The 20,728-nt window shown below is 51.5% G+C and overlaps 2 protein-coding genes across 6 annotated transcripts; one reads left to right on the plus strand and one right to left on the minus strand.

The window, feature by feature from the left end:
* Positions 1-1,403: 1,403 nt before the first annotated feature.
* Positions 1,404-7,135, minus strand: LOC148662769 (uncharacterized). 5 transcript variants are annotated; one of them, XM_088631322.1, is made up of 7 exons: positions 6,904-7,135; positions 5,650-5,686; positions 4,732-4,925; positions 4,257-4,411; positions 3,323-3,711; positions 2,687-2,895; positions 1,404-1,948 (listed from the first exon to the last, which is right to left on the minus strand). In XM_088631322.1, the coding sequence occupies exons 2-7, from the start codon at positions 5,663-5,665 to the stop codon at positions 1,736-1,738; spliced, it is 1,176 nt and encodes a 391-aa protein (XP_088487448.1). In that variant the 5' UTR covers positions 5,666-5,686; positions 6,904-7,135; the 3' UTR covers positions 1,404-1,735. The 5 variants fall into 5 exon arrangements, with proteins under 5 accessions (XP_088487448.1, XP_088487446.1, XP_088487445.1 ...); XM_088631320.1 differs by having other exon boundaries at positions 5,650-5,689; positions 6,904-7,134; XM_088631319.1 differs by having other exon boundaries at positions 5,650-5,689; positions 6,779-6,918.
* A 6,435-nt stretch (positions 7,136-13,570) lies between these two features.
* LOC148662770 (uncharacterized) lies at positions 13,571-20,087 on the plus strand. Its single transcript, XM_088631324.1, has 4 exons — positions 13,571-13,685; positions 14,002-14,205; positions 18,065-18,273; positions 19,730-20,087. The coding sequence occupies exons 1-4, from the start codon at positions 13,670-13,672 to the stop codon at positions 19,952-19,954; spliced, it is 654 nt and encodes a 217-aa protein (XP_088487450.1). The 5' UTR covers positions 13,571-13,669; the 3' UTR covers positions 19,955-20,087.
* The last annotated feature ends 641 nt before the right edge of the window (positions 20,088-20,728 follow it).

A 20,728-nucleotide genomic window follows, 5' to 3' on the forward strand; every position in this document is an offset into this window, starting at 1 on the left:
AAGAGCGTGAGGTGTTAAAGTAGCTCCTGTCAGCTTTATTATATTGCTGTTGCTTTGTTTGAATATACTGTTATCTGTTATTTTTGTAAAAAAATCATCTGTGTTAGTGTGGGCGTTGCTCTGTAAATGGCTGACTTGGCTTTTAACTCATCATTCTGTACGGTACAAAACAGAGCAGAAGATAGATAAGACTTTATTGATCCTGAAGGGAAATTGATGTGTTACAGCAGTCCAAAGCCAAAAAAAAAACAGACACCAGAATAGACGAAAAATTAAGATGCATACAGCAATACAAAATAAATATAAAAAAATCACTTAAATAGAAATATAAAAGACTCTTTTCACAGGTCCCAGGCTCTTACACAGTCGGGTCTCCCTGGGGGGCGGCGTTTATTTGAACATCTCTCCAGGCTCCGTTCTTGTGCCTGTGTCTTCTGTAAGTCTCTCTTTCAGCGAACCCAGAGCAAGAGCTGCTGCCCTCTAGTGGTTACTGAAGTAGGGGGACGAACTGACATCACCTCTTCATGTGGTTTAAGCAGCTGGAGTCACATTAGAACGTCCCCAGATAGGGTGGACATAATATGGTCACTACTGTCATGAGTCTGTTATGCAGCTGTCGCTGGGAACATTTTAATATTGAACTGAAACTGCTTTCCAGTGAACATTAATACATGCATGAACTAATACGAATGTCATTTAGTAACAGCGAACTTTAATGTCTGTCTTTGTTCGTAGCTGTATTACAGCTGGTGAATGTAGAGTCTTGTGCGATGTGAGGGCGTGGTGTGTGAGAGTGGGTTTTCAGAGATCATGGGGAGCAGAGCAATCTGAAATGAAGAAAAGGCACGTTTAACTGGGGTGTAAACCTGAAATGTGTTCGGTCACCTCTGAGTGTCAGTTGAATAGATGTGTTGTCTTTTGTTATTTGGATGGGACTCCACCCTCTTGGCTCTCAGGGTAAAGCAGGGATATGGAGAAAAGGTTGTTTAGTCAAATGGAAGGGTACGTTTGTACCCCACCCCCACCACCCTCTATGTACAGAGGAGCCTCCTGTCCTGACTGGAGGAGCTCACCCAGGTGTGTCTGGAGAGAAGCCAGCATCTCGGCTTCCACCACAGGGCTGGGCGGCTTGTTCCCCACCCCCACCCCCCTCTGTGTACAGAAGACCCTCCTGTCCTGACTGGAGAAGCTCACCCAGCTGTGTCTGGAGAGAAGCGAAGGAATAAGCTTCAACAACATGGCCGGGCAGCTTGTTCCCCAACCCCACCACCCTCTGTGTACAGAAGAGCTTCCTGTTCTGAGTGGAGGAGCTCATCCAGCTGTGTCTGGAGAGAAGCCAGGGTATCGGCTTAAACCACAGGGCTGGGCAGCTTGTATCACAGACGGCAAAGGAATCAGACTGCTCCCATCGAGACCATTTTATTGTGCAGTTCCATTATTTCATGCCATACAGATGGGGATCAGGCACATGAATTACACCGTGTGTGGGGGATCCCAAGTATGACATTGTGGAGCTATGTGACAGTCACCCCCCTCACTTAAGCTGTCCAAATTCCATTAATGAACATAGTCAAAAAGGTGCATTTGAAATTTTCTGCAGTCACACTAGAAACATGGACATAACCAAACCCCCCTGCTGTAGATTAGCAACACCCTAGCCTTGATCCTAGTCTGCATGATAACCCCTCACCAGAACCCCAGGAGCAGGGAAAAGCGATTCCCATCCTCCATGACATCATAAATCACCACATGACATCATCAAGAAACTAGACAGATGGCCAAGCAGGGACCCTATTATAATGCAGGAAGCGCAGAGGAAGTGAGAGAGCTCTTCCCGGTCCTCGTCCTCCTGCCTCAGACTCCGATGGCCATGTCCTGGGAGAGGCTCAGCTGCTCCAGCTCTTGCAGGGCCCGGTCGTACTCCCTCTGCAGCTGCTCCGCAGACAGACTGGAGGGGCAAAGGGCCAGGAAGCTGTAGGCGTCTTCGCAGTGAGAAAACTTCTCCCCCACACTGGAGCAGCAGGCACACAGCACCTGGAAGGACTGCAGTGTGCGTGTGCGTGTGCGTGTGCAAAGATCAATTGTGTGTATGTGTTGCATTGATGTACACAGTACAAATGTGTAGTGTGTATACAGTATAGTTGGGTGTAGAGTGTGGTTGTGTGTATTGTGTATACAGATTAGTGGTGTGTAAAGTGTGTATGCATTGATGTATGTAGTACGAATGTGCATGCATGTGTAGTGTGTCGTTGTGTGTATTGTGAATACAGATCAGTTGTGTGTACAGTGTGTGTATGCGTTGCGACGATGTGTACAGTATGAATGTGTGTGCGTGTGTAGTGTGTATGCGTTGTGTTGATGGATATAGTACGAATGTTTGTGCGTGTGTAGTATGTATACAGTATAGTAGGGTGTAGAGTGCGATTGTGTCAGATCAGTTGAGTGTATGCATTGTGTTGGTGTGTACGGTGCCATTGTAGTCAGAATGTGTGTAGTGTGCATTTGTGCACAGTGTGTAGATGTGTGGAGAAAAATGGCAGTTATTAACTCTAAAATGAATGACTGTCCTAAAATATCGTAGTTTCCTTATTTCCAGCTACTGTAGAGAGCTACCCGTCTGACTGACGGAGGCTCCCACTGAAATTCGGGAGAGAAAATCACACCACTGATCTGCCCCTCCACCCACCTGCTCCGCCTCATCCAGGCTCTTCAGGTACTCCTCCTTGAAGTCCTGGATGTAATCCAGGAAGCTCTCTCCCGCCTCGGTCTTCTGCCCCAGGCTGGCGATGGCCACCCGAGCCGTGTCGCAGAAGTTGTGCAGCCTCAGCAGGATCTGCTGGACGCGGGACAGGCAGCGCTGCACCTCCTGCAGCTGCTTGGGCTTCCCGAGCTTCCCTGAGGGAGAGGGAGAGAGGGAGAAGGGTGGGCAGCAAGCAACAGGCACAAGGCAGGGTTCACCCTGGACAGGACAGCAGTCCATCACAGGACACACACACACACCCTGGACAGGACAGCAGTACATCACAGGACACACACACACACACACACACACACACACACACACACACACACACCCTGGACAGGACGGCAGTCCATCACAGGACACACTCACACACACTCACACACCCTGGACAGGACGCCAGTCCATCACAGGACACACTCACACACACTGGACAGGACACCAGTCCATCACAGGACACACACACACACCCTGGACAGGACGTCAGACCATCACAGGACACACACACAGACACACACACACCCTGGACAGGACACCAGTCCAGGACCAGGCATGGACACCCCCCTCAATCGGCACGCTTACCTATTTCCACCAGCACCTGGGAGTAGACGGCCTGCATGCGGTTGAGCTCGGCGGCATTGTCCCAGATCTCCCGGGTGAGGCAGTTGTCCTGCCCGTAGAGGTGGCGCAGCTCGCCCTCCAGGGCGCTCAGGCGGGCGTTGTTGCTCTTGTCGCTGTAGGCCCAGCAGCCGCCCTGGCGCTGCCTCTTCTCCGCCAGCTTGTCCTGGATCTGCCGGCCCACCTGGGCCTTTTCCTCGTTCAGGCGGGCCAGCCGGTCCTTCAGGGCGTGGGCCTGCGCCCGCAGCGCCTCTGCCTCCTGCGTCTTCTTCTCCCTCTCCTGCTGCTCGCTCTCGCGGACCGCCTTCACATCGCTGCAGGTGCCGGCCACGCTGCCGTTCAGGCCTTCGTACCTGCGGTCGAGAGAGAGAGAACAGGCAGGAGGAACTGAGTCTCTTTAGTCTGAAGGGTGTGTCCCACACCGTCAGACTGGAGGAACTGAGTCTCTTTAGTCTGAAGGGAGTGTAAAACTATCTGAAAGCGTTTGAAAGCGGAGAACAGAAAACACCTCTTTGCACAAAGTGTGGTGGGGGTGTGGAACAACCTGCCCAGCTCTGTGGTTGAAAACTGGCTACTTTCACACCATTGCAGCCTCGGATCCATTAACCATTAAAACAGGCTAGACCGGTTAGAAATGAAAAAGAGGACTTGGCCCTTCTTATGTTCTCACGACAGAGAAAAACGAGTGCCTTGGTGGGGGGAACGAACGTGAGACTTGACGTATCGTTCAATAGCCTTTATCCATTTGCACAGCTGTTCAATTCAACCCTTCCATCTTGAGGCTGAACTGAACTCCAATTAAAATGATGAGAATGATATTTAACCCCCTTCCCCAAGAGAGCATCAACAGACCCAGCAGTCGCAGCTGGAATTCCCCAGAGAAAATAAAGATGCGTACTTTTCCACGACATTCTGCACGTCGGAGCACATCTTCTGGATCAGGGTCTTGGACAGCTCCAGGCTGACCCGGGCCGACTGCATTTGCTGTTCCCTCACCGCCTGCCGAATTGCTGGGAACACCCGTTTCATGATGTCGGTCCCCACATTGGCGCACTTCGGGGGGGGGAAGAACCGGAAATGAGAGAGAAAGGTAAAGTTACTTGTTCCCCACCCCCACCACCCTCTGTGTACAGAAGAGCCTCCTGTCCTGACTGGAGGAGCTCACCAAGCTGTGTCTGGAGTGAAGCCAGGGTATCGGCTTCAACCACAGGGCTGGGCAGCTTGTTCCACACCCCCATCCTTTGTGTACAGACGTGCTGCCTCCCCCCCCCCATCAGTTTGAAATACACTTCCAGGCAGTGGTCCACTACACGAGCATCACTATTAGTGCTGATGGGCCAGCAATAATGATATTTAAAGGGCACGTTGCCTACCTGTAAAAACGTAGCCGCCGTAGAGATGCACAGCTTGCGCGACTCCGTCCCCCGCTGGTGGACTTTGGTCTCCAGATCCGGGTACTGGCAGAGGCTGAAGTAGGACACCTTGAACAGCACGGCCGCCTTCTGCACCACGGAGACCAGCTCCTGGAGCTGGATCACCGACTGCACCGCGTGGAAACCGGCCTGGACTGCGGCCGCACGCAGGCGGAGAGAGAGAGAGAGAAACCGGACAGGAGGCCACGTTAAAATCCGCTGCGGGCCGCCGAAAACAGCCAGATGGCAGACGGATAAGACGGGAGGGGAGGAGAGCATTCAAATGCAGCTGCCTCGGCCGCTGCAGGAAAAGCTCGTCCCAGCAACAGGGAGGAAAGAGCTGGGAGTTTGCGCCATTCCCGAAGGGGGAACCACAGCGCTGTTTCCACTTAAATCCAAAAATAAAAATTAATTTTCTAGAACATCGATGAGGAAATGGTGGTAACCGAGATCTAATAAGCGGGTCTTTTAGTAGTAACGAGTAACTTTTTTTACTAGTTGTTTGAGGACGCCTCATTGTTGAAGGCTGATAATTCGGCCCTTTTCCGCCAGAGGGCGCCCCAAGTCCTATCAGACTTCCATCAGGTCTACGCGTTCCCACAGTTGAAGCCATTTGGATATAAGGAAGAGATTCCCGAGGATAATATAACCACCCGCGGCTGTTTTGGGGGGCATTCATTTTCGATTTTGTAAATTAGATCTCACTTGACGCTGCTCAAGAACGTCATCTTTGATTTTCTCAGTCTTCCGTCCTTAACATCCCTAACGGGATGAGAAGTTCCTTTGTTTAACAGCGTCTGATCTTTAAGCCGACTTGTCACGCACATGGCATGCAGTCGGTGATCCTTTTTTCGACCTCGGAGGTACCAACACACCTACCTTTGTTCTCCGCCATTTTTGTTGCTGATCTTCTTTACTTCTGGAAAAGAGAGAGACGGAGATCAAAATGTTTTTTTTTTAAATAGCTTGGTTTCTCCCTCCCTCGTCTTTTTAAAAAATCTGTGGTCAGTATCTGCTCTTCCTTTCCCTGCATCTCTGTCACCCTAAGCGTCACCCAGGCGGGGCTCCACACTGGTGGGGGGTGGAGGGGATCCCCGTGACCCGGAGAGAGCTGGAGAGTCCGGAAAGGCGCTATATAGGTGTGAGGGGGTTGAATAATATGACCTGTACCCCCCTTTTGGGTACTTTTTCCAGGGTCCTTCATTATAGGGGCAGCTCCAGCGTGCGTGTTTGCTTCTTCGCTGGCGAGTAGAGGGTCGCTGGTGTGTTTCTGCCGGTGCCTCGCTGTATCTAATGAATTAATTCCTTATATACAAAGGGGCGGAGCGCGGAGCGGTGACTCTGTGCCTCAGGGTCTGCCGGTTCCAATCCCGCGGCCGGCAGTGGTAGCCCTTCACCCCAACTGTTCCAGAGGTGCTGTATAAATGGCCGACCCTGCGCTCTGACCCCCAGCTCCCTGTCTGTGTATCTCACGGAGAGCAAGCTGGGGTCTGTGAAAATACACTGTATAGGGCTAGTTAAAGTAATCTCATCTTATTTTATAGCTGCTGCCTCTACCGCGTTTGCTGGGGATCGGAGTGAAGTTGCAAATTCTTACTGAATGACAGTTCTAGTGCTCTTCACGCGAGACAGGGGAACCCGAAAGAAAGCCACGCGCGTGTCCCTTTTTAATCCTTATTGCGTTACGCATCGGTCATTAAAACCCCCAACAGACGCAGATCTGAACCTTTCTGATTGGAACAGGAACCCGAGACACACACAGCCCTGCACCGTGAAAGACTGCGGCGGGGATTCATTCCACGCAGAAAAGCAGAAACGGACACACACGCTGGGTTTTTTTTCTGTCCACGTTTTGGCGTGGAATTAACTTTTAAGCCTGCTTAAAACACACACACACACACAGGACAGGACACCAGTCCATCACAGGACACACACACACACTCCGTGCTCGCGTAGGATCAGCGCATCCGTGTGACCCTGGATCGTGGATTAATATCGGCGTACCCACCCCGACACACAATGCAGAGCAAAACCCGCAAACCCGCAGGCCAGCCCGATCAAGCGCGGGAGGACCGGCAAGCTGATCGCGCGATGCAGCGGCCACGCAGAAGAGGACCGAGCTCAAATACGCACCGAGGAGCTGCTGGAAACGCGCGTGAAAGGAATAAAAGCGTGCGAGAGGAGGAGGAGGTGGGGCAGGTTGGTGATACAGACCTGTGTGCGCGCGGCCCCGCCTACCCCCTCCCCTCGAACCTCTCACCCCGCGCGACACGCAGCCTTTCCTGCTGAAACGGGTGATTTTTGAAGAGGTGGCAGTTTTCCAGGCCAGTCAAGATAAGAACAGGCGCCGGCTTTCCTCAACCGTCCGCTGTCCAACCCGGCTGTGTCTCTCGGGGCACGTCCCGCCTTTCGCTTGCGTGTGAACACACCTGCATCCACCAGGGGCCCGTTCAGCCCGTGGGACCCCTCCGCCCCCTGTTTGATGGTGAGGAATTAATTGTTCCGAGGGGCTCATCCAGCTGTGTCCCGAGAGAGGCTTCAACAACAGGTTGGGCAGCCTGTTAATAATAATTAATAACTCCTTACACTTCTATAGCACTTTACTGGACTCTCCACTCTCCAGCTCTTCCCAGGTCACGGGGATCCCCTGCAGCCCCACCTGGATGATGCTCCAGTCCGCTCAGCACACAGCAGCTCTCAGTGGGGAGGAGAGCAGAGGGATGGAGCCAGTTCAGAGGGGGGTTATTGGGAGGCCATGATGGGTAAAGACCAGGGGGGGAATTGGGCCAGGACACTGGGGTAACACCTTTACTCTTTCCCAGAAACACCGTGGGATTGTTAATGACCACAGAGAGTCAGGACCTCGGTTTTACGTCTCATCAGAAGGACAGTCCAGTGTCCCCGTCACTATACTGGAGCTTCAGGACCCACACAGACCGCAGGGTGAGAGCGCCCCCTACTGTCCCCCCTCACACCTCTCCCAGCAGCAGCCTCAGCTTTCCCAGGAGTCTCCCCTCCAGGTACTGGCCAGGCTCACACCTCCTGAGCTCCAGTGGGGGGGGGGGACTGCCAGCTGGGCACTGCAGGGTGAGATGGCCGCTGGCCACACCCCCGCCACCCTTTGTGTAAAGAAGCGCCTGCTGTCCAGTTTTAAACCCACTTTCGTGCAGTTTATACCCCAGCCCCGGGTTGTGCTTCACCATGAGCAGTATGATACAGGGGAAAAACTGAAACTGGACGCCAGCCAGACAAACTGAATCCTTATTTTTTAGATTGACTTCTGCACTCGCAAATGCTGACTGTTAACATACCCAAATGTGATTTTAAGAAGTTCCCCGATGGCCTGAGGCTATTTGGATGACATTTTGTTGAGATAAAGACGAATTTAATGGAGCAGGAAACAATGATCCGCAGACCTCAATTAAACCGAGCCTATAATATAAATTCAATCAGACTTTCACTCTTTTCCAGGATTCAGCACCATACGTGCTGATGGAGTCTGTGAGCAGAATCAGTGTGTAACCCTGTACCCAGATAGTGGCAGGAGCTGTGAACTCCTGCTGTATTCACATGCTAAGCTCTAACCTTCACGCTGGCTAGACCACAGATGCTTCTCACTTCCTGTCCCAAATTCCCAAATGGGGAATGTTTACACTAAACTCCTGACAAGAAAGGAATGTTTTAAGTGCTTTCCGAGTCCTGGGAGTGTCCTGAGAAAGCTACCTCGAAGACAGGAGGGGGAGGGTGTAGAGAAACGTGTATTTATAAGCTGTGTAGAGGCATGTCCCCTCTGAGCTACTACAACTACTATAGTCCTTATTGTGGTTCCTTGTATGCCTACTATAAAGCTTGGCTGGACGAACGGACACTTCAGGCTCGAATCTCTTGGTTTCTACAATGCCAGCTGATCTGCTGGAATATCGTCAAGTATAACAGTGGCTAGGACTTCGATGATCGTTTATGGTGTGTATTTTCATATCTGCACTTTGTTAAACACAACAATATGATCCTAATAAAGCTTAGAAGATCTGGCCTTTTCAGTATTTAGGAGTTAATTGATCTGAGGAGCTCATCAAGCTGTGTCCTGAGAGAAGCCGGGGTTACCGGCTCCCAGCAGCATAGCTGTTCCCCACCCCCACCCCCCTCAGTGTAAAGCAGTGTCTCTGTTTCTCAGTTCCATTTGCCCTTTCACAGAGCTCCTGTTTCTCTTATCTTTTTCAGACATCCGCTGGGTTGACGTCGTCCCCGGGGCCTCAAAGGAAGGCATGCTAAGAGCATCCTGCTAACAGGCCACTGCTGGAGGGGGTGGGAGTGTTGGAGGCGAAAGGCGTGTTCTGGCATGCCCCTTCAATAGCATCAGATCACTCCAGATCATCTTACTGTGGCTACTGAGGTGGATACACCCCTCCTGCTCATGTCCTCTGGCGTTCTGTGAGTGTGTGAGCCCAGCTGTCTCCTTATTGAGAACAGGTTTTTGTTTTTTTACTGTCCTCCGGTTTGGTATTTTGCCACGTTAGTATTAATTTAAAATTATGCCAAAAAAAACTAACTTGATTTTTATTGTGTTCCAGATTCTTGTAAAGCAGAGTTTTTATGATTTATTTATTTATTTTTATTATTGAGCCCACTCCTGAAAGGTAAAAGGACTTATCTTCTGTAGGACTTCTGTAGGACTTGTAATCCAAACCTCCAGACATCATGAATGTAGTAGATGATATCAGTCTGAAGTTGACTCCAGCTGTGGAAATCCTGATATTCAAACATACTGTACACTCATCCCTCAGGAAATGGGTACCTTGCTTACGAGTACTGAGTACTCTGTCACTGAAAAAACATGAAACAAAACATTTTACTGTCAGTGTGGGACTCCCCCTTCAGACTAAAGAGACTCAGTTCCTCCAGCCTGTCAGAGTGGGACACCCCCTTCAGACTAAAGAGACTCAGTTCCTTCAGTTAGTCAGTGTAGGACACCCCCTCTGCACACACACACACACACACACACACACAGAGCAGTCCTTCCAGGTGCTGTGTGCCTGCTGCTCCAGTGTGGGGGAGAAGTTCTCTCACTGCGAAGACGCCTACAGCTTCCTGGCCCTGCGCCCCTCCAATCAGTCTGCGGAGCAGCTGCAGAGGGAGTACGACCGGGCCCTGCAAGAGCTGGAGCAGCTGAGCCTCTCCCAGGATATGGCCATCGGAGTGTGAGGCAGCCGGCTCCTTCCCCACTCTCCCGGCAGAAGGAAGACGGATAGGTACTTTATTCATCCGGTAAAATTCAGGTGCTACAGCAGCCAGGCACAGTCAACACAGCACAGTACAGATGTAGTAATACAATAATACAGTAATACAATACAATAACTAAATTAAATGGAATAAAGAATTACAAACAAAACAGAAAAGGCACACAAAGCAAAAAATTGAATGTACAGAACACAAGGAAGGTGTAATAGACAGTATAGATATTACAAACTCCCAAGCACATTGCAAAGAGTAGGTAACTATTGAACAGTTGTGAATAATAAATGAATTGCCCATTCCACTTCCACCTATTGCACTATAAACCAGATGTAGACAGAGCACCAGTAACACAGAGCATCAGTTGTTACAGAGGAATCAGGTTTCAGGAGTACAGGTATGGTGTTGCAACAGGTCAGTGCCCCTGCCCCCGCCCAGACATACTGTAGTTGGGTTGTAAAGTCTTATGGCAGAAGGCACAAATGATCTTCTGTAATGGTCCCTGTCGCACCCTGAGTACCGGGAAAAGCTCTTTCACAGCTACAGCGCCTCTGCTGTTTCTGCAGGATAGTTAGTCACTTGGTCCTGCTAGGCAGTCTGTTTACTTTATTGATGTTAAACAATCAAGCAGTGTTAAACAACTGGAGGACCTCACCCGGTCTTTTCTCAGGACACAGCTGGACATCGGCTTCAATGATAGGGTTGAGCAGGTTGTTCCCCACCCCCACCACCCTCTGTGTAATGAAGAGCCTCCTGTCCTGGCTGGAGGAGCTCACCTAGCTGTGTCTGGAGAGTAGCCGGGGTATCGGCTTCAACAACAGGGCTGAGCAGCTTGTTCCCCACCCCCACTACCCTCTGTGTAAAGTGGCGTCTCAGTCTCTGAGTTCCAAATGCCCTTTCAAGGAGCTCCTGTCTCTCTGCTCTTTTTCAGACGTCCGCTGGGTTGACTTCATCCCCGGGCCGGAAGTAAAGACATTTTGAAAGTATAACAGAGGACAGTGCTGGAGGGGATGGGAGTGTAAGAGACTGGGAACATGCTCTGTCAGACCTCTTCGACAACTGTAAATCATTTCCTGCCACAATCGAAGCTCAAGTCTGCACAAGTCTCTGGCACTCTGTAAGTGAGTGAACCTAGTCGCTTCTGTCATTAATTTCAACTGGTCAGGACCTGTATTCAAATATTGGGTCTTTTTTTTAACATGATTTTAGAACAGGTTTTGTATTTAATTGTCCTCCATTTTGGCATGTTTCTAGGAATTTGAAATATGTTTTCATGTTGTACAAAAAAGTAACTGGATTATTTATTGGTCCCAATTCTCATGAGCGAGTTTTGTGTTTTATTTTTTTACTATTGCACCCACTCCTGAGCAAAGCGTTTATTTTCTGTAGCTTACAGTCGAAAGCTTCAGACATCATGAATCAAATAGGTGATATCATTCCGATGTTGACACTATGGCTGGAAATCCTGACATTAAAAGTCGGACTAAAGAGAATCAGTTCCTCCAGCCCGTCAGTGGGGGACCCTCCCTTTAGACTAAAGAGACTCAGTCCCTCCAGCCTGGCAGTGTGGGACCCCCCCTTCAGACTAAAGAGACTCAGTTTCCAGCCTGTCAGTGTGGGACACTCCCTTCAGACTAAAGAGACTCAGTTCCTCCAGCCTGGCAGTGTGGGACACTCCCTTCAAACAAAAGAGACTCAGTCCCTCCAGCTGGCAGTGTGGGACACTCCCTCAGACCCTGACATGTACTCTGTCTGGTTGCTGAAATCGCCGTACATTCCTGTTAACACACATGACTCTGGTGATTTCACTGACACTTCACAGAAAAGGCAATTGTGAACCCCTGTCCACACAGCTGCGTACATTAGTGAGAGAAACACTGGGGGCTGCTTGTGTCAGAACACTGTAATAGGGTCTGCAGGAATGCCTCCTGGTAGAGGTGTCTGCCGAAGGGTGTGGGGGCAGAGCAGTCAAGACCCGGTGCATCGCCCCCTCGACTCAACTGTCCTGCCCCCTCAGTTTCGGACAAAAGGACTTTCACCTACTTAACTCGGGCCCTAAAAAAACAGATGTGCTTTGTCAATGGTCAGATAATGAACACGAACCCCTGAATTCGCAGGTCCTGCATCGGGCTGTCTGATGTGCCAGAAGGGCTATCCGTCCATGAACAGCACCTATTCCATGGTGTCTGCATTCCTGGGTGTCAACATTATTATAAAGCAGCTCGAGAAGGTTTCCTCTAGGTAAAAGGTAAGGACAGGTAACGAAAAGAGCAGCAAGGCAGCGCAACGTTTCAGCCTGAAGAAGGCTCCACAGCCCGAAACGTTGCCTTTCTTTCCTTTGTGGCAGGGAATAAACCCATTACCCGTCCCTTTGCAGCATTATTACGATCTCGAGGGCTCGGGTGGACCGATGCCTTGCAAGAGTTTATCCTAATACTTTAGAGTTATTCTATAACGAGGACCGTAGTTATCGGAGTCTGTGCCTGCTGTTTTCTTAATCTGGAGGGGGGACTCCTGGGAAAGCTGAGGCTGCTGCTGGGAGAGGTGTTAGTGGGGCTGCACACTGGTGGGGCTGGAGGGGATCCCCATGACCTGGGAAGAGCTCTGAGTGGAGGGTCCAGCAAGGCGCTATATAAGTGTAAGCAATTATTAATTATTATTATTATACTTCAGGACATACAGCTCCACTTGCTATTATTATTATTATTATTATTATTATTATTATTAACGATTCAGAACGTCGGTGTATTTTGCTACTCCGGGCAATAATAAAAATAATCGCGCGGGCGCTGGTGAACGTGAAACCGGGCTTCGTCGCTCAATGCCAGATGGCTCATCGGTATCTTGATCACTACCGTCAGGGGCCTGGTTGCGAAATTCTGCTGGGGCAGTCACAGCGGCTCTGTTTCACTCCCCCCCTCCGAATTTCAGACGGCCCCCCTACAGATTTTCCCCCTGGAGCAGTCTGAGTAGGGGCGGGGTTCTGCAGCCCTGCGAGCCTTATATGGTGTTTCTTACCTGTTCGGAGCACTATAAAACAGGCTCAGAGAAGGGCACACTTTCAAAGTCCTCCGGGAAGAGCTGAGAGAGCTTCGTACAGCCATGAGTCTAAAGGCTTTTTTTATTAATATCCTCTAGGATGCCTTACTATATCCATTTAGGCTCCGTTGTCCCATCTGCTGCCTTTGCCATGTGCTTTCGATTTGAACCAGTCAGGCTTGCAGTCCTCCTGTCTCTCCTGGTCTTAATGTGGGGGGAGGGGTGTGTGTGTTTTGTCTGCTGGTCAAAGAAAATGATTAGTTGTTAAGAGGAGACCAGATGCTCGTTTTATGAAAATTTGCACACCATTCCAGTGAGCTGTGAGGCCGCTAGAAAATGCGGCTGAAACTTGTGTAGACTTGAAATCGGTGTGTGCTTTCTCCACTTGATACCTCCCCAGTAGGGTATCTCAAGCAATTTGTTGGTCTCTCAGCTTGTATTGTAGTTCATCTCAAACCCAGCTGCTCTCCATCGGCGGTGTTCAGCTGGTGTTCTGGCATAGGAGCGGCAGGGGGTGAGAGGGAAATAACTTTATTATTTTCTTGATATTTGCCTTAAAAAAACACCCTCTTTCTCTTTGCAGGACAGACGTTTCAGTGCCTAAGGTCACCCACAAACCTGCTTCAAGATGTCTCAGTGTTGCGGTAAGCGTGTTCTGATCCGTTATCCGTTCTGATTCGGATATTGTGATTCTCCGACTTCAGCTGTGGTTTTTGACCCCTTGGTGTCTTATGGAGGTATAATGAGGCTTTAGGATTCACGAGCTGAACCACAGTGAACTGTCTTGATTTCAGTTACTGAAGGTGTTTGCACAAGGCAGATGTGCAGAAAGTTTTACACAGACTCAAGGGCTCAAGGTGTTCATGTTGGACACTCTGGGTTGGGAGGGTTTTGACATGGGGGACATGGGGGTGAAGAAAATATTTAAAAAGCCTTTTCTTTCCTGAATGTCTCTCTCAGACCTAGTGCCTGCGGATCAGCAGCTGATGAATGACATGGAGATGTTCAGGCATATGGTCCCGGCCGCCGAGAAGACAGCTTTGCTCTTCCACCTGTCCTACCTGTGTCTGGCCACCCACCCTGAGCTGGAGAGGAAACTGAGGCTCAAGGCCACCGAGAGCCAGCAGCTGTTCGCCTCCTCCGAGGTCCTGCTGCTCCAGGTGGGTCTGTGTCTCTCTGTGTGTGTGTGTGTGTGTGTGTGTGTGTGTGTCTCTCTCTGTGTGTGTGTGTGTGTGTCTCTCTCTGTGTGTGTGTGTGTGTGTGTGTGTGTGTGTGTGTGAGAGAGTACCTGCTGCTCCAGGTGAGTCCTCGTACTTACAGCTCCAGGTTTGCGTGCGTGTGTGTACCTGTTGCTACAGGTGTGTGTGTCTCAGTTGTGTGTGTGTGTGTGGGCACCTGCTGCTACCGGTGTGTGTCTCAGTTGTGTATGTGTGTGCACACATGCTTTGACAGGTGTGTGTGTCTCAGTTGTGTATGTGTCTCAGTTGTGTGTGCAGAAAATTTAATGAAATTTAAAATCTGGAAAAAATCTCATTTTCAAAGGGTTCTACAAATGGACTTGTATTCCATACATTTAGTTGGGTCTTGGGAGAACCCTGGGAGGCTTCCATAGACTCCTACAAACTCCTACATGGACTTTGCATATTCTCCCTGTGTTCACGCAGGTTTCCTCTGGGTGCTCCAGTTTCCTACCATAGTACAAAATCATACTGGCAGGTGCATTTTCCCTAGTGCGTGTCTGCGTGTGTGTGTGTGTGTGTCCTGTGATGGACTAGTGTCCTGTCCTGTCCTGTCCATGTGTGTGTGTCTGTGTGTCCTGTGATGGACTGGTGTCCTGTCCAGGGTGAACCTGCCTTGTGCCTGTTGCTTGCTGGGATAGACCCCAGCTTCCCCCTGTGACCCTGTACTGGAGAGAGCTCTGAGAAAATGGATGGATAGTCTGCTGTAAAATACATCCCAATCCTAAAATCTAGATCCAGGGTGTCTTCCCTGTTGAAATAAAAGCGCTGGAGACTCTTGAGACAGCAGAGGGGTCAGGATTGCGAAACAGAGATAAACGTGCTGGCGCTTGATCTCGCTCGCAGTGCGCCAGTACGGGGACCAACATCATGGCACCATGCTGCTGATGATCCGGATCCGTGAAGAAGAGGAACGTGGCGCTGGCCAAGAAGTTCCTGGACAAGTCGAAGGGCTGAATCGAGGACATCTGCCACCAAGTGGACCGATCGGTGGAGAAGTAAGACCCCCCAGAGCTCCAGCTCTGCCATGGGGGAACCCGTCATTGCAAGCAGCCAGAGATCCTGGGATATCAGGATTCATTCCAACCGAGCGGCTTACTCCACCCTCCCACCACCCTTTGTGAAAAGCACTTCCTGTTAGGCTTGAATTATCCGCTCCCATACTGTCTCGGGAGCTGCCGTTTGCTTCATATTAGATAGACTGTCAGCCCAGGGTGCCCGTTATCGTTGTTCTGACACCACTGAATACCTTATTTTACCAACTAGGAGAAAGTACTGCGGGATCCTCCTCTGCTGTTGGCATCAAATGCATGAGAATGCATCAACCCAGTCAAAACTCTTCATCGGTCACCCAGTAACCTCAAAGATCACAAACCAGAAGTAGCGCAGGGGATGAGAGGCAGAGTAATTTATAAGATCACTTTATTAACCCTATACAGTTTCTTGCATTGGGAATTTGTCTTTTCACAGACTCCAGCTTGCTCTCCATGAGACACACAGATAGGGAGAGAGAAGCTGGGGGTCAAAGCGCAGGGTCGGCCATTTATATGGTGCCACCTGGAGCAGCTGGGGTGCAGGGCCTCGCTTCTCGCAAACAGAGTAGGATTGCCCTACAGTATGCACACATACAGTCCATAGGAGTTCGTATTGGCCCCGTTCTCTCGGGAGGCGCACAGTACAAAAAAGACGGCACAGTGTGCATGGCACGCTACAAAACAGTAAATAACAACAGTCATGACAGCCCACCATCATGCACAACCCAACACCAACAACGGGCAGTGCTGGACAGTAAATGCGGAATAACTTCAGTAACACCAGCAAGAAGAGCAGCACGCGGAGGCGAGTGGAGTTCAGCAGATGTAGCGGTGAATCATTCACACTGCTGCCCTCTGATGGCGAACAGGGGGAGGCTCCTTCCACTGGGTCCCAGGCTGCTTTCAAGCAGAAATAATAATAATAATAATAATTGCTTATGCTTATATAGTGCTTTTCTGGAAAGTCGACTCAAAGCGCTTTACAGGTAATGGGGACTCCCCTCCACCACCACCAATGTGCAGCCCCACCTGGATTATGCGACAGCAGCCATAGTGCACCAGAACGCTCACCACACATCAGCTTTCAGTGAGGAAGAGAGCAGAGGGATGAAGCCAGTTCAGAGAGGGGGACTATTAGGAGGAAATTTGGCCAGGACACCAGGGTTACACTCCTACTCTTTTCGAGAAACACCCTGGGATTTTTAATGACCACAGAGAGTCAGGACCTCAGTTTTACGTCTCACACGAAGGACGGCGCCTGTTTACAGTATAGGGTCCCTGTCACTATACTGGAGCATCAGGACCCATACAGACCGCAGGGTGAGCGCCCCCTGCTGGCCCCACTAACACCTCTCCCAGCAGCAACCTTAGTTTTTCAGCAAGTGGACATCTCCCCCCCTGTCTCTTGGCTCGCTGGCTCGGATTCTCCTGTCCCATACGGTCTCGGTGGTGGGGGGCTGCGGGCTTCCACACAAGAGGGGTCACAGTTCCCCACCCCATCTCCTCCTCCAGGTATGAGAATCTGAGCAAAGGCGTGGGTGACACCTGCAGCGACGTGGTCAAGACCAAGGCGGACAAGGAGCAGCAGAAGAAGGAGAAGACGGCGGAGGCCAAGGCCCTGGAGGGACAGTGCAGCAAGCTAGACACCTCGGTCAAACAGCTACAGGGGGAGAGGAACCAGCTGGAGACGGACATCCAGGACAAGAACAAGGAGCTGCAGGGCCTCATCAACAGCATCGGGGAGCGGGACCGCAAGTTCGGCATCGTGGCGGCCGTGGTGCCCATCCTGGGCGCCATGATCAACACCATCCAGAAGGCCACCAACAACCCCAAGGACAAGGCGGCCTAGGAGTCCCTCAAGGTCCAGCTGGAGGAGCTGCGCAGCCGCAAGGACGCCAAGGTGTCGGAGCTGTGGCAGAAGGAGAAGGAGCTGATCCGGCTGCAGCTGGACTACGCCAAGGTCCAGATCGACATGGGTAGACGGGCGGGTTGCCGGATCGTGGGGGCCGCTGGAACGTGTTTTGTGCGGGGTGTTGGCCTCAACAACGTGGCTGGACGGCTTGCTCCACACCCCTACCACCCTTTGTGTGAAGGAGCCGCTCCTGTCCTGACTGAAGTCCCGCTCTCAGCTTCAAGCCCATAGCAAAGTCAGGATTTAGGGAAATGTGTTTTGTTTTTTTATGTGATTGTTTGCTTGTAACAGACCTGAGCTGTCACCAGAGTTGAAACCAGTAGGCGGGTGGGTTGCCGAACCGTGGGGGGCCGCTGGGATGAGGCTTGTCTCGGCCTCTGCGACCCCGATTCCCACCGGCAGCTCAGGACAGGCCTGTCCCGGTCCGGCAGCTCGGTGCACGAAAACGTCCTGTTTGTAACCTCCAGGCTCGGCTGGCAGATCGGTAACTGACTGAGAAGCAGATCTCAGCCAGCTGCGTCTTAACCGAATTCTGGGTGTTGGCTTCAGCAACATGGCTGGGCAGGGTGTTCCCCACTCCCCCCACCCTTTGTGTAAAAGAAGCGCCTCCTGTCCAGCTGCATCTTTACCCAATTCTGGGTGTCGGCTCCAGCAACATGGCTGGGCAGCTTGTTCCCCACTCCCCCACCCTTTGTGTAAAGGAGACCCTCCTGTCCTGACTGGAGGAGCTCATCCAGCTGTGTCTTGAGAGAAGCCAGGGTATGTTTCCATCTAAAAATGACATCTGCCTCTTGATCCAGCCCCTCCAGCAATTCCTGTTTTCCTCCTCTGCCTCCCAGGATCCATTGGAGATCCCAAGATGCTGGCGGAGGTCCAGAAGTGCCTGACCAAGATCCAGGAGATCCTGCTGCAGATGAAGAAGTTCTGGGAGACGACCGGCGTGGCGCTGGACAACCTCAAGCAGAGGACCTTCGCCGGAGAGGACATGCTGGACTTCCTGGAGGACTGTGAGATGGACTTCCTGTCCAGCCTGGATAAGGCCGAGCCGGTCAGTGTTGTTTTTTTTTCCCAGAGCGATTCTGGTAGATCAATCTCAGAGCGGGGGTGGACAGAGCTGTCCTGCCTGGCGGGTTGAGCTTCTCTGATCTGGTACCTGTTGGCCCAGATCTTTGCCTGCACACCCCAGACACTCTGATTGAGCTGCAGCACCAACCATCCTACAGGCAGCCCCTGAGCTGCCGATGCAGTGGTTACTGTGGCTTCTGATGGGTGCAGTGCTTGTCCTGTATAGGCGCGGGTGGTGTCGTGGGGAGGCTGTTCTGTCATCACCCTGTCAAGTGGAATAAGAAAAGCGAGAGTCAAAAGTGTAGCCTAAGGCGATGGAGACCAAAGGCTACGAGATTGAAGAGCAAGGTGGGAGGTTTCACAGGGGACGCAGGGGATCATGAGCTGTAGCTGTGGATCAGAGAGTAGTCATGTGCTAAACATCCAGACGGCCCCCTTCTGGGCTAGAATTCGGTCAGATCCTTTCACTGGTCAGGGATAATCCTGCGGGTGGATTATCACTGCAAGGGTTTGCGAGACATGTGGACTGCACCCCAATGCCTTCTGGGATAGAGGTGTGCACCCCCCCCCCCCCGAGCGAGCAGATGATTCCTGGCGGGCTGATGGGTGCGTTTTGATTCCGATTGGTCCACGTTATCTCCAGGCCTCGGTGCGGCAGGGATAAATCCTGTTGCTCTCAACTGCGCTTCACTGAACGGACTCAAACCCCCTCTCGCACCCAAGATGGCAACTGGCAACCCACTGAAGCTACACATGTGTGAGCCTGGTCAGTACCTGGAGGGGAGACTTCTGGGAAAAACTAATTCTGCTGCTGGAAGAAGTGGTAGTGGGGCCACCATGGGGCACTCACCCTGCAGTTTGTGTGGGTCCCAATGCCCCAGTATAGTGACGGGGACACTGGACTGTAAACAGGTGCCGTCCTTCTGATGAGACATAAAACCGAGGTCCTCACTCTCTGTGCTCATTAACAGTTCCAGGATGTTTCTCGAAAAGAGTAGGGGTGTAACCCCGGCGTCCTGGCCAAATTTCCCATTGGCCCTTACCAATCATGGCCTCCTAATAATCCCCCCTCTCTGAACTGGCTTCATCACTCTGTTCTCCTCCCCAATGAGAGCTGATGTGTGGTGAGCGTTCTGGCGCACTATGGCTGCCATCGCGTCATCCAGGTGAGGGCTGCACATTAGTGGTGGTAGTGGGATTCCCCATTACCTGTAAAGCACTTTAAGTGGGGTGTCCAGGAAAGTGTTATATAAGACCGCGTGGGTCTGATTGGGGAAATGGAGTCACGTGGTTCAGACAACAGCGCCCCCTTTTCCCACAGCAGAAGGATTGCCAGCAGCAGGAGCGTTTCTTCTCTGCCCCGTGGCAGTGCGATCTCACATTTCCCCGCACCACTCAGGTCGGCCTCACGTCTGTGCTTCTCCTCCCCTTCCCCGCAGATCTGGAAGAGCTTCTGCAACGTCTGCATGCACGTCCGCGGGATGTTCATCCTGCAGTCCAAGGAGGCCTACAGGTTCCTGGAGGTCAGCCCCTCGGCCCTGAGCAAGGAGCAGTGGCAGCATGAGTACGACAGCGTGGTGGCGCAGCTGGACAAGCTGAACCCCCCCACCCTCCGGGAGCTGCCGGACCAAGATGCTGGGAAGGCTGTTGAGGGGCCGAAGTAGGGCGGTGCTTCAAGTCGGGGGGGCTGCTGGGATATCGACCGCTCTGAAGGGGTCGACTCCTCCCTTCGCCCCCATCGTGGGGTTCTTGGGGCTCCGGCGATGCTCTTCACACGCAATAAAAAGTCGATCAGCACCTCTTGCGTAGTGGCTTTTTTTGCAGTGATTATCTGTACCAGAGGCTTGACCCCTTATTTCTGGGGGGGCGAGGAATGATGTGCCTTTCGTCGAACCTCTGTATGGTGAAGGCAGATGGGCCTCGAGGGGCCCCTGCTTTCAATCCCCTGCCCATCAGCGGGTCCTCTGCTGTCTTGATCGTGTGGCGAAAGAGGGGACGAAGGTTTGACAAAGATGGCAGCTCTTGTCTCAAACTACATTTCCCAGAATGCATTGGGGGTGTGTGTGGGGGGGTTTGACCTGTGCCATCCTCCGTCACCTGACTGATTTGGAAGCAGACCATTGGTCAGGTGACTGCTTCAAGACAGGAAGCTGAGGACTCTAGGTCTGCTTTCTTCCCACTGGCTGTACTTCAGTTATATAGCACAGCACAGTGCCTTACAGCGCTGCGGCCCCAGTTCTGACTCCTGGAGTGCTCTATCTGTGTAGAATATGTATGTTCTCTCTGTGTCCATGTGGGTTTCCTCCCACAGTCCAGAGACATGCTAGTGGGTTCATTGGCATCTAGGAAAATTGGCCCTGGTGTGTCACCTTAGTCTTTTTCTACATTTCTAAATCTCACAGTGTTTTCCTGCCTGCACAGTAGTGGTAGAAACCATG

This window comes from Lepisosteus platostomus, chromosome 5, assembly GCF_059453375.1.
Source record: "Lepisosteus platostomus isolate fLepPlt1 chromosome 5, fLepPlt1.hap1, whole genome shotgun sequence".
Taxonomy (NCBI): Eukaryota; Metazoa; Chordata; class Actinopteri; order Semionotiformes; family Lepisosteidae; genus Lepisosteus; species Lepisosteus platostomus.

Excerpts from the sequence above, each read along its gene's own strand:
- LOC148662769 (XM_088631322.1), bottom strand. Across the intron at positions 3,712-4,256 it reads GTGCAGAATGTCGTGGAAAA|GTACGAAGGCCTGAACGGCA; the intron begins GTACGCATCTTT and ends TCTCGACCGCAG. Across the intron at positions 1,949-2,686 it reads GCCTGGATGAGGCGGAGCAG|TCTGTCTGCGGAGCAGCTGC; the intron begins GTGGGTGGAGGG and ends TTGCCCCTCCAG.
- LOC148662770 (XM_088631324.1), top strand. Across the intron at positions 14,206-18,064 it reads GGTCCTGCTGCTCCAGGTGG|GATCCATTGGAGATCCCAAG; the intron begins GTCTGTGTCTCT and ends TCTGCCTCCCAG. Across the intron at positions 18,274-19,729 it reads GCCTGGATAAGGCCGAGCCG|ATCTGGAAGAGCTTCTGCAA; the intron begins GTCAGTGTTGTT and ends CCTTCCCCGCAG.